This window comes from Manis javanica, chromosome 3 (genome assembly GCF_040802235.1).
Source record: "Manis javanica isolate MJ-LG chromosome 3, MJ_LKY, whole genome shotgun sequence".
In the NCBI taxonomy this organism is placed as follows: Eukaryota; Metazoa; Chordata; class Mammalia; order Pholidota; family Manidae; genus Manis; species Manis javanica.
In genome coordinates, this window is record NC_133158.1 from 168,400,764 (window position 1) to 168,415,607 (window position 14,844).

The 14,844-nt window shown below is 37.6% G+C and overlaps 1 protein-coding gene across 3 annotated transcripts in view; it reads left to right on the top strand.

Moving 5' to 3' along the window:
* The window catches only part of PCCB (propionyl-CoA carboxylase subunit beta), an 81,054-nt gene that overhangs the window by 48,712 nt on the left and 17,498 nt on the right, over positions 1–14,844 (top strand). For all 3 annotated transcript variants that reach the window (XM_073232358.1, XM_037022973.2, XM_037022972.2), the window contains one exon: positions 5,751–5,874. In XM_073232358.1, the coding sequence (XP_073088459.1) occupies positions 5,751–5,874 (124 nt within the window). The remainder of the gene's footprint in view (positions 1–5,750; positions 5,875–14,844) is intronic.

A 14,844-nucleotide genomic window follows, 5' to 3' on the forward strand; every position in this document is an offset into this window, starting at 1 on the left:
TATCAGAAATTGACCCTATTAGAGGTAGAAAGCTTAAGTGGACTAAATTCAGTAGAAGAAATTCACAGAAAAAACACTAGGCACAGATAGTTTCATGTTGTAATTGTGTGAAACCTCCAGAGACCAGTCACAATGCTACATAAATTGTTTCAGAGTGTAGATAGGAAAACAAACATATACATCCACTTCCAAGTTTTCATTATGAGGTATGTGTGGCATTGGTACCTGAACCTGACAAATAAAGAACTGACTTCAGATTAATATCACTTACGGTTATTTTTGCAGCAGTACCAAATAGTTAAGCTAACAGACCCCAATACCATATTGAAATTATACACCATGACCAAGTGGGATTGATTGTAGGAATACAAGGTTGGTTCTAGGAAATATTGAAATGTACTATGTTAATAGATGAAAGGGAGAAAGATCATATTTTCATAGATGCTGAGAAAAGCCCTTAGGACTATCCAAAATAGGAATGGTTGAATACTTTTTTTTTAAATTATGACATACAATCTTATTAAGATTTCACATGAACAACATTGTGGCTTCAACATTCACCCATATTATCAAGTCCTCACTGCCCCCATTGCAGTCACTGTCCATCAGCAAAGTAAGTGCTATAGAGTCACCACTTGTCTTCTCTGTGCTGTACTGCTTTCCCTGTGACCCCCCTACATTATGTGTGCGAATTGTAATGTCCCTTATTCCCCTTCTCCATTCCTTCCCACCCTCCTCAGCCCTTCTGCTTTGGTAACCATTAGTCCCTTCTCGGAGTCTGTGAGTCTGCTGCTATTTTGTTCCTTCATTTTTGCTTTGTTTTTATACTCCACAAATGAATGAAGTCATTTGGTACTTGTCTTCCTCCACCTGGCTTATTTCACTGAGCATAATATCCTCTAGCTCCATCCATGTTGTTGCAAATGGTAGAATTTTTTCTTCTTCTTATGAATGAATAATATTCCATTGTGTATATGTAGCACATAGATGAATACTTTCTTAAGGTGAATAAAACTTAAATCTTTCCCAAACCCAGCATCTAACTTAATAAGGAAAGACTTAGTCCCACTAAAATCAGGAACAAGGCAAGGATGCCCACTATCTCTACTATTGTTTAGCATTTTATGGAGGATTAGCCAATGCAATTGGTCAAAGAGAGGGTCAACCAGAGTCAAAGTCTTGGAAAAGAAGTTACGTTTGTAGATGACATAGTATATTAAAAAATGCTAGAGAATGCATGATAAAACTGAAGTAGTAATTAGGGAACAGGATATAAAACTAATACATAGAAATAGTCTTCATTGACATAAACTAACATTATGGTAGGGTAAAGACTCCTTTTACATAGCCACAAAAATAAAATAATTAGTAATAAACTTACGGGGCAAATTAAACTGAAACACAAAATTAGACGAACCAATGGAGAGACATCCCTTCTTCCTGCATACTGGGTTACCATAAAAACACTTCTTCCTAAGGTTTTGATCAATTTAAGGCAGTCTCAAGCAAAATTTAACAAAAAGAACTCGACAATTTTATACAAAAGTTCATATGGACTGACATCAACTCATTTATATATTAGATTGATTTGAAAAGACTGAAGTTTCCCTTGAAAGAAATGTTTGAATGGAAAAATACAAGTGCAAGAATAGCTCAATGTATTGCCAAAGAACTATTACGGCCATATCATATATTAAGGCATACTATAGTGAAAACAGTGGTACTGGCACATAAATAGGTCAGTAGAATAGAGTAGAAAAGCTAAAAGTAGATTGACGTACATGCAGAATTCAGGTATATATGATAAATTATCTCAAATTCCAGGGGCAGACATTAGTTTTTTAATGGTGCTGGACAACTGGATAGCTATCAGGCTACAAAAATATAAAATTAGATTAAATTAAACTGTAAGTAGATGCAATAACTAAATATAACAAATGAATCTATTCAAGCACTAAAAGGTGAATTTCTTTGTAAATTCAGGGGAAGGTAATGAAAGGATTTTGAACTATCACTCAAAATCCAGTTTGTTTTAAAAACAGAAATTTGTAAAATTTAAAAATCCCACTCTGCATAGCAAAAAAAATTATAAGTCAAAGGACAGTGAACAAACTGGGAGAAAATATTTGCTGCGTATATCCAGAAGACTACTACACTTAATATATAAAGAACTCTTAAAAATTGAGGGAATAAGGACCAAAATTGATAGAAAAGAAAGCAAACAACACAGATAGCTCACAGATATAGATATTACATATAGAATAGACTTTAAATATATGAAAACTTAATTTTACTCATAATGCTAGAAATGCAAATTAACACTGAGTTATCTCCAATTGATCAGATTGGCAAAAAGTAAACTTGAATGTGCTTTCCACTGGTAAGTCTGTGGGGATGTGGGAACTGTGGTACATTGCTGGAAGGGGAATACAGTAATATTTAAGACTGCTGCACTTTGACGCAACAGTCCTACTTCTAGGAATTTGTCCTGAAGATATACTTCCCACCATACAAAATTATAGATGCACAAAGTTACTACTCGTATTTGTAATTGAAAAACATTCTGAACAACTTGAATGTAAGTCTCAAAATAACGTAAACAACACACAGGAGGGTGGTTGAATAGACTTTGGTGTGTCCACACAATGGGGTACTATGTGGGAGCTATAACTGATGAGGAATTAGTCCCAAGAAGTATTAGAAGAAATGTGAAGAAAATAAATATGAAAAAACCCTAAGTGCAGAAGAGTATCTCTAGTATATTACTTTCCATTGAAGGTAGGGGGAATTAAGAAGTTATAAATGTATCTGCACTGTTCTGCAACACACACACACACACACACATACACAAGATAAATCAGAAAATGAGATTAATAATGGTAGGTGGAAAATAAGCCAAATCAAGATTGGGGGAAAACCTTTAAAATGAAGTAAAAAAAATGAATGTTTCAAATGAGTAACTTTGTCTAGCTACAGAAATAGTTGCAGAGAAATACTGAATTTTAGTTAAGCTTGATTTTTGGCAATTGTATGGATTAGTGATTCCGAAACCATTTTCTCTGCATTTGAGGATTAAATAAACACATTTTGAGGCTAATGGGAGTCAGATGTCCACTGACAGACTATCAGTAATTATTATTATTGCAGTAATTGGCCAGGCAAGAATCATCAGTCAGTGCTAAACCTAGTGGGTGAAAATTTGATGAAGAATAGAATTTTTACATAATTTCTAAATATTTCCCCACAAAATACTTTTTATCCATTCAGTGACTGTCTTTTGATTGGTGCATTCAGTCCATTTACATTTAGGGTGATTATCGATAGGTATGTACTTATTGCCATTTCAGGCTTTAGATTCATGGTTACCAAAGGTTCCAGGTTACTTTCCTTACTATCTAAGAGTCTAACTTAACTCACTTAGTATGCTGTTACAAACACAATCTAAAGGTTTTTTGCTGTTTCTCCTCCTTTTTCTTCCTCCTTCATTCTTTATATATTAGGTATCAAATTCTGTACTTTTTGTCTATCCCTTGATTGACTTTGAGGATTGTTAATTTAATTTTGCATTTGCTTTGTAATTAGCTGTTCTACTTTCTGTACTGTGGTTTTATTACCTCTGGTGACAGCTATTCAACCTTAGGAACACTTCTATCTATAGCAGTCCCTCCAAAATAGACTGTAGAGATGGTTTGTGGGAGGTAAATTCTCTCAGCTTTTGCTTATCTGGAAATTGTTTAATCCCTCCTTCAAATTTAAATGATAATCTTGCCGGATAAAGTAATCTTGGTTCCAGGCCCTTCTGCTTCATGGCATTAAATACATCATGCCACTCCCTTCTGGCCTGTAAGGTTTCTGCTGAGAAGTCTGATGTTAGCCTGATGGGCTTTCCTCTGTATGTGATCTTATTTCTCTCTCTGGCTGCTTTTAGCAGTCTGTCCTTATTCTTGATCTTTCCCATTTTAATTACTATATGTCTTGGTGTTGTCTTCCTTGGGTCCCTTGTGTTGGGAGATCTGTGGATCTCCATGGTCTGAGAGACTATGTCCTTCCCCAGATTGGAGAAGTTTTCAGCAACTACCTCCTCAAAGACACTTTCTATCCCTTTCTCTCTCTCTTCTTCTTCTGGTATCCCTATAATGTGAATATTGTTCTGCTTGGATTGGTCACACAGTTCTCTCAGTATTCTTTCATTCTTAGAGATCCTTTTTCTCTCTGTGCCTCAGCTTTTTTGTATTCCTCTTCTCTAGTTTCTATTTCATTTATTGTCTCTTCCACCATATACAACCTGCTTTTAATACCCTCCATCGTGCTCTTCAACGATTGGATCTCCAACCTGAATTCATTCCTGAGTTCTTGGATGTCTTTCCGTACCTCCATTAGAATGTTGATGATTTTTATTTTGAACTCCTTTTCAGGAAGAGTCATGAGGTCCGTATCATTTAAATCTTTCTCGGGAGTTGTATTAATAATTTTACTCTGGACAAGGTTCCTTTGGCGTTTCATGTTTGTATATGGCGCCCTCTAGTGTCCAGAAGCTGTAGTCTCGAGCTGCTCAGCCCCTGAAGCAATGTCGGGGGTCACAAGGGAACCGTATTGGTGCCCTGTTCGGTGAGGTCTGCTCTTTTCTCCAGGTGTGTGCAGTCTGATGCCATCCTCTTTCCTGTTGCTCTCTCAGGATTAGTTGCACCAACCATATTTTCTAATTGTATCCAGTTTTAGGAGGAAGCCTCTGTCTCTCCTCTCACACTGCCATCTTTAATCCAGTCTACACAAAATACTTTTTAATTACAAATTGAAAAATACTAACTTTACAGGGGAGAAACCTCTCATATGTGACACTTACCATTAGTGGACAAGTTGAGTGCTTCACTGAGAGGGTCATTTCTGTGATATTCCACCAAAAATACCTAATCTGAAATTAAATATGAAGGAACGTGGAAAACAAATAACTGATCTGTATTCTTCAAAGATGTCATGATTATGAAAGACAAAGACTGAGAGAAAAAAATTAAAGGAGGCTGAAGAGACATGATTGCTTAAAGTTCTAGGTGGTCTTAGGTCAGATTCTAGAGCTGGAGTTTTATTGCTCTCAAGGATATTATTGGAATAAATGGCAAAATTTGAATAAGGTTTTATAGTAGATAATTGTATTAATGTTAATTTCCTGATTTTGGTAATATTGCAGTCATAAGAGAATGTTGTTATTCTTAGGAGAGCATACTGAGGTACTTAGAGGTACAAACACATGTCTAATTCTCAAATGGTTCAGGAAAAAAATTGTGTGCTTATACATATATACGTACAGAGAGAATATATATACACACATGTATATGTATATATATATAGAGAAAGGTGGGTAGGCGGGCAGGTGGGGAAGGAGAGGGAACCATAAAGCTTATGTGATAAAATGTTAATAAATGGGGAATCTGGGTAGAGGATATATAAATTATTTTGTACTGTTCTGGAAATTTTAATGTAAGCTTGAAATGATTTCAATTTCAAAATCAGGTAAGAAAGTGTAACAAATAATTCCAGATTCAAATAGAACCTTTAAAAAAGGCAGTATCAGTTTATCCTCCCCAGCCATGTAGGAGGTTTGCCCTCGAGTGGGGAGGCCGTTGCTACCTCTGCCTGTGGTCCTGCCTCACTGTAGAACCTGCGTGGGGTGCAGCAGCGATGCAGCACTGTAATTCTGTATTTGTATCTTATTCTTTATCATGTTAAGTTTAGGCATAAATTTATCCCTGCAGGTTGTTGACGAGCGAGAATTTTTTGAGATCATGCCCAATTATGCCAAGAACATCACTGTTGGTTTTGCAAGAATGAATGGGAGGACTGTTGGAATTGTTGGCAACCAGCCTAATGTGGCCTCAGGTAGGATGGAGATGGGCTTATAAACCTCGAGTGGGGGTTAGGGCAGGTCTGCTTGGGCCTCCAGCATCTGCCTTCTGCATTTTCCTCAGATATGTCCTTCCATGGTCAGAGAAGAAACCCAAAAGATGTTGTTAAAGCTCCTTTTCTCCTTTAATGTTCATGTCTCAAAATGCTCCTTTTGTGATTTCTTGTGTTTTACTATTTTATAGATAACTTCTTAACTTAACCTAGTCTTGTTCAGAGGTATGCTTTCTGTCTTCCCAGGCTATGGGTTGGGGGGAGTTCATCCATTGAACTATGAGCTCCATGGGGGCAGGGCTGTTGGTGTCGTCTTCACCGTTTTATCTCCAGTGCCTTCCGTGATGTGGGTATCTGCCTGGTGCTTGATGAGTTAAGAGCATCTTGCTGTGTCTGTGCCCTGTAGCCTTCTGGTGGTAGGGCCAGACCTGGGTGGCAGCCAGCTTGTGGGGACTCTTCCCTAGCTGTGCTCTGGGTGGGTTAGGGATTGTGGGTGGGAACTGTACACTCTGCCTTCCTCTCTATTTTCCTTCTTAGATTTGTTGTGAATCCCTGTGTAGGACAAATGTGCCCTCCTTTATTGACCCAGACTCTTGTATTTCTGCTGTAGCAGTTTTGTCTTTAGAAAAAGTGTTTTTTTTTAAGTATTTTTTATTATGGTAAAATATGTGTAACATAAAATTTGCTAGTTTAATCATTTTTAAGTGTACAGTGCTGTGGCAATGCTCACATTCGCACTGTGTGTAACCATTACTTATCTTCCAAAACATTTTCAGATCACCCCAAATAGACATTCCCTTTCCACCCTTCCCCCTACCCTTCGTGTTGTAAAACTCCTCTGTTTCTGTGAATTTACCTATTCTAGGTATTCCATATAAGTGGAATCATACAATACTTGTCTTTTTGTGCTTGGTTTATTTTACTTAGCATAATGTTTTCAAGGTTCACCGATATTTTAGCATGTATCAGAACTTCATTTTAACTTTTCATGGCTGAAGAATATTCCACTGTATGGATACATTTTGTTTAATCATACATCTGTTGATGAACACTTGGATTTCTGCCTTTTAATTGTGAATAATGCTGCAGTGAACATTGTTGAACAAATATCTGTTTGAATCTCTGTTTTCAGTTCTTTTGAGTCTATTCTTGGAGTGAAATTACTGGTTCATATAGTAATTTTTAAAATTTTACTTTGTTATCATTAATATACAATTATATGAACAACATTATGGTTACTAGACTCCCCCCATTATCAAGTCCCCCCCACATACCCCATTAAAGTCACTGTCCATCAGCATAGTAAGATGCTATAGAATCACTACTTGTCTTCTCTGTGTTATACTGCCTTCCCCATGCCCCTCCCTATATTACGTGTACTAATTGTAATGCCCCTTTTCCCCCTTCTCCCTCCCTTCCCACCCACCCTCCCCAGCCCCTTTGCCTTTGGTAACTGTTAGTCCATTCTTGGGTTCTATGAGTCTGCTGCTGTTTTGTTCCTTAAGTTTTTGCTTTGTTCTTACACTCCACAGATGAGTGAAATCATCTGATACTTGTCTTTCTCTGCCTGGCTTATTTCACTGAGCATAATACCCTTTAGCTCCATCCATATTGTTGCAAATGGTAGGATTTTTTTTCTTCTTATGGCTGAATAATATTCCATTGTGTACATGTACCACATCTTCTTTATCCATTCATCTACTGATGGACACTTAGGTTGCTTCCAATTCTTGGCTATTGTAAATAGTGCTGTGATAAACATAGGGGTGCATCTGTCTTTTTGAAACTGGGCTCCTGCATTCTTAGGGTAAATTCCTAGGAGTGGAATTCCTGGGTCAAATGGTATTTCTATATTCAGTTTTTTGAGGAACTGCAATACTGCTTTCCACAATGGTTGGACTAATTTACATTCCCACCAGCAGTGTAGGAGGGTTCCCCTTTATCCACATCTTCGCCAATATTTGTTGTTGTCTTTTGGATGGTGGCCATTCTAACTGTTGTGAGGTGATATCTCATTGTGGTTTTAATTTGCATTTCTCTGATGACTAGCGATGTAGAGCATCTTTTCATGTGTCTGTTGGCCATCTGAATTTCTTCTTTGGAGAACTGTCTGTTCAGCTCCTCTGACCATTTTTTAATTGGCTGATTTACTTTTTGTTTGTTGAGGTGCGTGAGCTCTTTACATATTTTGGATGTCAACCCCTTATCGGATCTGTCATTGATGAATATATTCTCCCATACTGTAGGATGTCTTTTTGTTCTACTGATGGTGTCCTTTGCTGTACAGAAGCTTTTTAGTTTGATATAATCCCACTTGTTCATTTTTGCTTTTGTTTCCCTTGCCCGGGGAGATATGTTCATGAAGTTGTTGTTCAAATTTTTGTCCAAGAGATTTTTGCCTTTGTTTTTCCTTTTTTTTTTTTTGCAAATGACTAACATTTATTGTATGAGTTTTGAACTACAAAAAAAGAAAAAGTCAAAATTAAGAAGTATTGTACTGGTTTCATGCCTTTTACAGAAAGTAAACATTTTGGTTAATGCAATGAACTGAATAAGTAGATTTCAATTAGAGGCACTGAATTGTCAAGGATAAGCCTATGATGATACCACTAACAAGATCAGAAAGAAAGTATATAGCAGGAATTTTGGCCCAAAATGCAGCAGCTTTCTCTGTAGTGTGCACAGCTCCTGATTTCAGTTCGTACTAGGAGATAGGAGATGGGGCTTCAACTGTGCAGATGCAAGGGCGTCCTTTGGACAACTCAGTGATTGTATATGGTGTTTTCTGAATCTGCCCAAAGACTGAACATCTTGATGAAACATCAAATTTGACCTTACAGCCTCTCACAGACTTGAAAATGCCAGCAAAGTGCCCTCAGAGGAATCAAGACAAGACACAATTATGACTAGAATTGTTCAGTGAAACAGCAGATCCTCAAACAGAAAGGGAATCATGCTCTTTGGAAGAAAATGAAAGTATTTTCAAAATCTGGGTTATCCATAATTATTTTGTATGAACTGTTGCTTGCTCTAAGTAATGTTAGTGAAAGGTTATTTAGAAAAAAATATCTATATCGGCTGTGTTGTTTTTTTTTTCGGTTTTGAAATCTTTTTTTTTTTTTTTTTGAGAGGGCATCTTATATTGATTGATCAAATGGTTGTTAACAACAATAAAATTCAGTATAGGGGGGTCAATGCTCAATGTACAATCATTAATCCATCTCAAGCCTAATTCTCGTCAGTCTCCAATCTTCTGAAGCATAACGAACAAGTTCTTTCATGGTGAACGAATTCTTACATAGTGAATAAATTCTTACATGGTGAACAGTACAAGGGCATTCATCACAGAAACTTTCGGTTTTGATCACGCATTATGAACTATAAACAATCAGGTCAAATATGAATATTCGTTTGATTTTTGTACTTGATTTATATGTTGATCCCACATTTCTCCCTGTATTATTATTATTATTATTTTTATTTTTAATAAAATGCTGAAGTGGTAGGTAGATGCAAGATAAAGATAGAAAACATAGTTTAGTGCTGTAAGAGGGCAAATGTAGATGATCAGGTGTGTGCCTATGGACTAAGTATTAATCCAAGCTAGACAAGGGCAGCAAAACATCCACGGATGTAGATTTCTCTCAAAGCAGGGGGATGAGGTTCTGAGCCTCACCTCTGTTGATCCCCAAATTCTCACCTTATGGCCCCCCTGCGACTGTGCCTGTCTTAGGTTGTTCCTCCCTTGAGGAATCTTACCCATCTCTGGCTAACCAGTCATCCGGGGCCATACAGGGAAATGTAAAGTTGGTAAGTGAGAGAGAAGCCATATTGTTTGCAAAGGTTAGCTTTTTACTTCTTTGCAGATTTATGCCCTGTGGCTTCTATGCCCAGCACTTGTCTCGAGGTATCTTTACCACCTGGAGGAATTATGATACTCGGTAAATTCGATATGAGGCACGAATTCTATTTAAGGGTTGTAATTAGGAAGGAAGAAGAAAAGCTATAGAGGTAGCATATGGAAGAAAACATGGGAGGATTGATTATTTCTTTGACATATCTTCTTGTAGAGTACCTTAAGCATGTATAGGTTTTAAACTACTAACTAATTTGCACACACATATTAACATAATAGGAATACGGTGACATAAACATAGCAAATCTATAATTACCATCCATCTCCAGTGAAGCCAAGAAAACCATTTAGGCACCCTAGGCATTTGTGAAAATTTGTCTATGATATGGTGGATATTGTCCAACTGTACTTGAACAGTCTGAGAAAAATCAGACAAATTAAAGCAGTCCATTTCTGGGATCTGTTCACCTCCCATATGTTCTTTTAACCGTAGAGAGTCTATAGTCATAAGATTTTGGAGTGCTACAACTTGCACCCCTCCCAACTCCTGGTTGAGTTCCAACAGTACAGATCTGGTCAAATTCGTTGTCTCACTGTATGCACATGCCAGCCTAGACATCTCCCTCCTCATTCCAATGGCAAGTCCAGGAAACGGTGGGGTGGATGCAGCCACAGCCGCAGCATCGCCCAGATCCCTGTGGAGGCTTTTTGATGATCATCCCCCGGCACAAGTCCTGCAGAGAGTGCTGATGCCGGAAGCTCCTCCTCATATCGTATCTTAGTTCATTTTCTGGGTATCCAAGCTAGGCCTTGATCTTCTGCATAGAAACAGACAGACCCTTTGCCCACACTTTGACATGCCCTCTATACCACTGTGCAGAACTCATTGGAGGTCAGCACACAGGGACTGCTTTTTTTTTTTTTTTTTTTATTAAGAGAAAGGAATATTATCAGAAAAGAGTACCTCCATAGCTGATCATCTGACACCCTTTAAGTGATCGACATAAGGATATTTAAAGCATGCGTTGATGTTTGATTTACTAATAGTTTTATCCTATCAAGGAGTAATCCCCCTTTTCTTTCTTTCTTTTTTTTTTAATCTTTAATCTACACTTACATGAAGAATACTATGTTTACTATGCTCTCCCCTATATCAGGTCCCCCGTAACAACCACATTACGGTTACTGTCCATCAGCTTAGCAAAATGTTGTAGAATCCCTACTTGTCCTCTCTGTGTTGTGCAGCCCACCCTCCCCTTTCTCCCTCCCCCCCATGCATGCTAATCTTAATATCCCCCTCGTTCTTCCCCCCTTATCCCTCCCTGCCCACCCATCCCCCCCAGTTCCTTTCCCTTTGGTACCTGTTAGTCCATTTTTGGGTTCTGTAATTCTGCTGCTGTTTTGTTCCTTCAGTTTTTCCTTTGTTCTTATACTCCTCAGATGAGTGAAATGATTTGGTATTTCTCTTTCTCCGCTTGGCTTATTTCACTGAGCATAATACTCTCCAGCTCCATCCATGTTGCTGCAAATGGTTGGGTTTTTCCACTTCTTATGGCTGAGTAATATTCCATTGTGTATACGTACCACATCTTCTTTATCCATTCATCTACCGATGGACATTTAGGTTGCTTCCAATTCTTGGCTATTGTAAATAGTGCTGCGATAAACATAGGGTGCATCTGTCTTTCTCAAACTTGATTGCTGCGTTCTTAGGGTAAATTCCTAGGAGTGGAATTCCTGGGTCAAATGGTAGGTCTGTTTTGAGCATTTTGATGAACCTCCAAACTGCTTTCCACAATGGTTGAACTAATTTACATTCCCACCAGCAGTGTAGGAGGGTTCCCCTTTCTCACAGCCTCGCCAACATTTGTTGTTGTTTGTCTTTTGGATGGCAGCCATCCTTACTGGTGTGAGGTGATACCTCATTGTAGTTTTAATTTGCATTTCTCTGATAATTAGCGATGTGGAGCATCTTTTCATGTGTCTGTTGGCCATCTGTATTTCTTTTTTAGAGAACTGTCTGTTCAGTTCCTCTGCCCATTTTTTAATTGGGTTATTTGTTTTTTGTTTGTTGAGGCGTGTGAGCTCTTTATATATTCTGGAGGTCAAGCCTTTATTGGATCTGTCATTTTCAAATATATTCTCCCATACTGTAGGGTTCCTTTTTGTTCTATTGATGGTGTCTTTCGCTGTACAGAAGCTTTTCAGCTTAATGTAGTCCCACTTGCTCATTTTTGCTGTTGTTTTCCTTGCCCGGGGAGATATGTTCAAGAAGAGGTCACTCATGTTTATGTCTAAGAGGTTTTTGCCTATTTTTTTTTCCAAGAGTTTAATGGTTTCATGACTTACATTCAGGTCTTTGATCCATTTTGAGTTTACCTTTGTATATGGGGTGAGACAATGGTACAGTTTCATTCTCCTACATGTAGCTGTCCAGTTTTGCCAGCACCATCTGTTGAAGAGACTGTCATTTTGCCATTGTAGGTCCATGGCTCCTTTATCAAATATTAATTGACTATATTTGTGGGTTAATTTCTGGAGTCTCTAATCTGTTCCACTGGTCTGTGGCTCTGTTCTTGTGCCAGTACCAAATTGTCTTGATTACTATGGCTTTGTAGTAGAGCTTGAAGTTGGGGAGTGAGATACCCCCTACTTTATTCTTTTGCAGGATTGCTTTGGCTATTTGGGGTCTTTGGTGTTTCCATATGAATTTTTGAATTATTTGTTCCAATTCACTGAAGAATGTTGCTGGTAATTTGAGAGGGATTGCATCAAATCTGTATATTGCTTTGGGCAAGATGGCCATTTTGACGATATTAATTCTTCCTAGCCATGAGCATGGGATGAGTTTCCATTTATTAGTGTCCCCTTTAATTTCTCTTAAGAGTGACTTGTAGTTTTCAGAGTATAAGTCTTTCACTTCTTTGGTTAGGTTTATTCCTAGGTATTTTATTCTTTTTGATGCAATGGTGAATGGAATTGTTTTCTTGATTTCTCTTTCTATTGATTCATTGTTATTGTATAGGAAAGCTACGGATTTCTGTGTGTTAATTTTGTATCCTGCAACTTTGCTGTATTCTGATATCAGTTCTAGTAGTTTTGGAGTGGAGTCTTTAGGGTTTCTTATGTACAGTATCATATCATCTGCAAATAGTGACAGTTTAACTTCTTCTTTATCAATCTGGATTCCTTGTATTTCTTTGTTTTGTCTGATTGCCGTGGCTAGGACCTCCAGTACTATGTTAAATAACAGTGGGGAGAGTGAGCATCCCTGTCTTGTTCCCGATCTCAGAGGAAATGCTTTCAGCTTTTCGCTGTTCAGTATAATGCTGGCTGTGGGTTTATCATATATGGCCATTATTATGTTGAGGTACTTGCCCTCTATTCCCATTTTGCTGAGAGTTTTTATCATGAATGGATGTTGAATTTTGTCAAATGCTTTTTCAGCATCTATGGAGATGATCATGTGGTTTTTGTCTTTCTTTTTGTTGATGTGGTGGATGATGTTGATGGATTTTCGAATGTTGTACCATCCTTGCATCCCTGGGATGAATCCCACTTGGTCATGGTGTATGATCCTTTTGATATACTGTTGAATTCTGTTTGCTAATATTTTATTGATTATTTTTGCATCTACATTCATCAGGGATATTGGTCTGTAATTTTCTTTTTTGGTGGGGTCTTTGCCTGGTTTTGGTATTAGGGTGATGTTGGCTTCATAGAATGAGTTTGGGAGTATTCCCTCTTCTTCTATTTTTTGGAACACTTTAAGGAGAATGGATATTATGTCTTCTCTTTGTGTCTGATAAAATTCCGAGGTAAATCCGTCTGGCCCCGGGGTTTTGTTCTTGGGTAGTTTTTTGATTACTGTTTCAATTTCTTTGTTCATAATTGGTTTGTTTAACTTTTGTGTTTCTTTCTTGGTCAGTCTTGGGAGGTTGTATTTTTCTAGGAAGTTGGCCATTTCTTCTAGGTTTTCCAGCTTGTTGGCATATAGGTTTTCATAGTAGTCTTTAATAATTCTTTGTATTTCTGTGGAGTCTGTCGTGATTTTTCCATTCTCATTTCTGATTATGTTGATTTGTGTTGATTCTCTTTTTCTCTTAATAAGTTGGGCTAGAGGCTTATCTATTTTGTTTATTTTCTCAAAGAATCAGCTCTTGGTTTCATTGATTTTTGCTATTGTTTTATTCTTCTCAATTTTGTTTATTTCTTCTCTGATCTTTATTATGTCCCTCCTTCTGCTGACTTTAGGCCTCATTTGTTCTTCTTTTTCCAGTTTTGATAATTGTGATGTTAGACTATTCATTTGGGATTGTTCTTCCTTCTTCAAGTGTGCCTGGATTGCTATATACTTTCCTCTTAAGACTGCTTTCGCAGCGTCCCACAGAAGTTGGGGCTTAGTGTTGTTGTTGTCATTTGTTTCTATATATTCCTTGATCTCTATTTTGATTTGTTCATTGATCCGTTGATTATTTAGTAGCATGTTGTTAAGCCTCCATGTGTTTGTGAGCCTTTTTGTTTTCTTTGTAGAATTTATTTCTAGTTTTATACCTTTGTGGTCTGAAAAATTGGTTGGTAGAATTTCAATCTTTTGGAATTGACTGAGGCTCTTTTTGTGAGCTAGTATGTGGTCTATTCTGGAGAATGTTCCATGTGCACTTGAGAAGAATGTATATCCTGTTACTTTTGGATGTAGAGTTCTATAGATGTCTATTAGGTCCATCTGTTCTAGTGTGTTGTTCAGTGCCTCTGTGTCCTTACTTATTTTCTGACTGGTGTATCTGCCCTTTGGAGTGAGTGGCTTGTTGAAGTCTCCTAGAATGAATGCATTGCAGTCTATTTCCCTCTTTAGTTCTGTTAGTATTTGCTTCACATATGCTGGTGCTCCTGTATTGGGTGCATATATATTTAGAATGGTTATATCCTCTTGTTGGACTGAGCCCTTTATCATTATGTAGTGTCCTTCGTTATCTCTTGTTACTTTCTTTGTTTTGAAGTCTATTTTGTCTGGTATTAGTACTGCAACCCCTGCTCTCTTCTCACTGTTGTTTGCCTGAAAGATGTTTTTCCATCCCTTGGCTTTTATTCTATGC